At 50.7% G+C, this 1,494-nt stretch overlaps 1 protein-coding gene across 2 annotated transcripts in view; it reads left to right on the top strand.

The window, feature by feature from the left end:
* Nucleotides 1–667: 667 nt before the first annotated feature.
* The window catches only part of OGFOD2 (2-oxoglutarate and iron dependent oxygenase domain containing 2), a 15,480-nt gene continuing 14,653 nt past the window's right edge, over nt 668–1,494 (top strand). The window contains exon 1 of one of the 2 annotated variants that reach the window (XM_077293178.1): nt 668–901. In XM_077293178.1, the coding sequence (XP_077149293.1) occupies nt 782–901 (120 nt within the window). In that variant the 5' untranslated portion in view covers nt 668–781. Of the gene's footprint in view, nt 941–1,494 lie in introns of both variants that reach the window. The other variant, XM_077293177.1, reaches the window with a different exon arrangement.

The raw sequence follows: 1,494 nt of genomic DNA on the forward strand, positions 1-1,494 counted from the left end.
TAGGCTGTAATGGGCACAGGTGGGGAGCACGGACCTGACTCGCGGACGAAGCATAAGGCGCGCTCCGTCCTTATACTATAACCCTTAGGCAGCGGTTATACAAATAAGGAACGTGACAAAAAAAAATTGTTGAAACCTGCGTGTTGCCATTTTGCTGTAAAAAGTCCATGTCAGGTGATTGGTCTATAAACTGCGCGCGGTGACGACATTTGTGGCTCACGGTGGTGGAAGGTCACAGGTCACAATGGCAATCGTTAGGCACAATGTAGAATGTCATCCGCCCAGTGACACAATACACAGCCATGGTCACACTGATGTCACCTCTCACCGGCCTCATTACCTTCCAGGATAAACTTGCGCGCATATCTCTTCAAGTTCTTCTTCTTCATAGAGCCGAAGGATGATGGGAAGGATCCCTCCGCCAGCAGCCTGTAGATGTCCTCCAGCTTGTTAGGACTGGACTCCACCACCTCCTCCGCCACCTGCAGGGGCTCCATCCCCGGCACAGCCCCGCAGAGCCTGGCGCTGCCTGTCACTGATACCTGGCCACATAGGGTACAATGACTGGGAGGCGATGCCGCATGTTGCCGGGGGACCTTATTCACTGTTACACCAGTCTGATAAGGGACCGGGATAAAACTCACAGCTGCGGTATGAGGCGCACGCTGTATGGGATGCGCGCGGGACCGGACCTACACGGCAGAAAACTTGCAGACGGTCTCTTCCGAGCTGGCGTCACGTGTTGTAGCCGGAAGTGGCTGTGTCTCCGTAGTGCTGAGTGATGAGGGCCGGAGCCGCGTATTCCTGCGCCTGCTTCTACACCGACAACATCTTCCTGGAGGAGCAGCAGCTGCACGTCCGCTTCACAGATGAGCCGCAGTTCCGCAGGGACTATCAGGGGGTAGTAGCCTTCTCCTTCCATGTGCAGCCAGGACTGTTCGTATGTAGTGTGGCTCTTGTAGGCTGCAGTCACATGTTGCGTTTTTAAACAAGTACAGCTTTGCCCCAATTTTCCAAAATGGCTGTGCATTTCCCACTGCATTCTACTGTGATTTGTGGTCTTTCCCACCTCCCCAAATGCCACCTGGGGAGACCATCCCCCATTAACCCTTTCTCCCCCCTATTTGGTATTCTCGCCCCAGATTTAACATTTTGCGTGTCTTTGCACTAGTGATCGTGACCTGTCCCCGCTCCTTTTTGCTATTGATGTGCGGTTACGTTAGCGGGGGCGGGTGAGTTATTTTGGGGATAACATCAACAGTGGTAGCCAAAAGTTTTGAGACCTTGTTTTTCACAAACTTTGTTGCTTCACTTCAAAGTCTTTTAGTCTGTTTCTATGGTTACTGGAGTACAGCTATAGGCATTGCTTAAGACTTTGTACTTTTTTATGGACAAATACATCAAGTTTATGCCAAGGCTCAATGGAGCCGATTCCTGAAAGCTTTTATACCACAGAAGTGTCTCAAAAGCTTTAAAAGATTAGAAATTTGTGAA

Source organism: Ranitomeya variabilis, chromosome 1 (assembly GCF_051348905.1).
Source record: "Ranitomeya variabilis isolate aRanVar5 chromosome 1, aRanVar5.hap1, whole genome shotgun sequence".
In the NCBI taxonomy this organism is placed as follows: Eukaryota; Metazoa; Chordata; class Amphibia; order Anura; family Dendrobatidae; genus Ranitomeya; species Ranitomeya variabilis.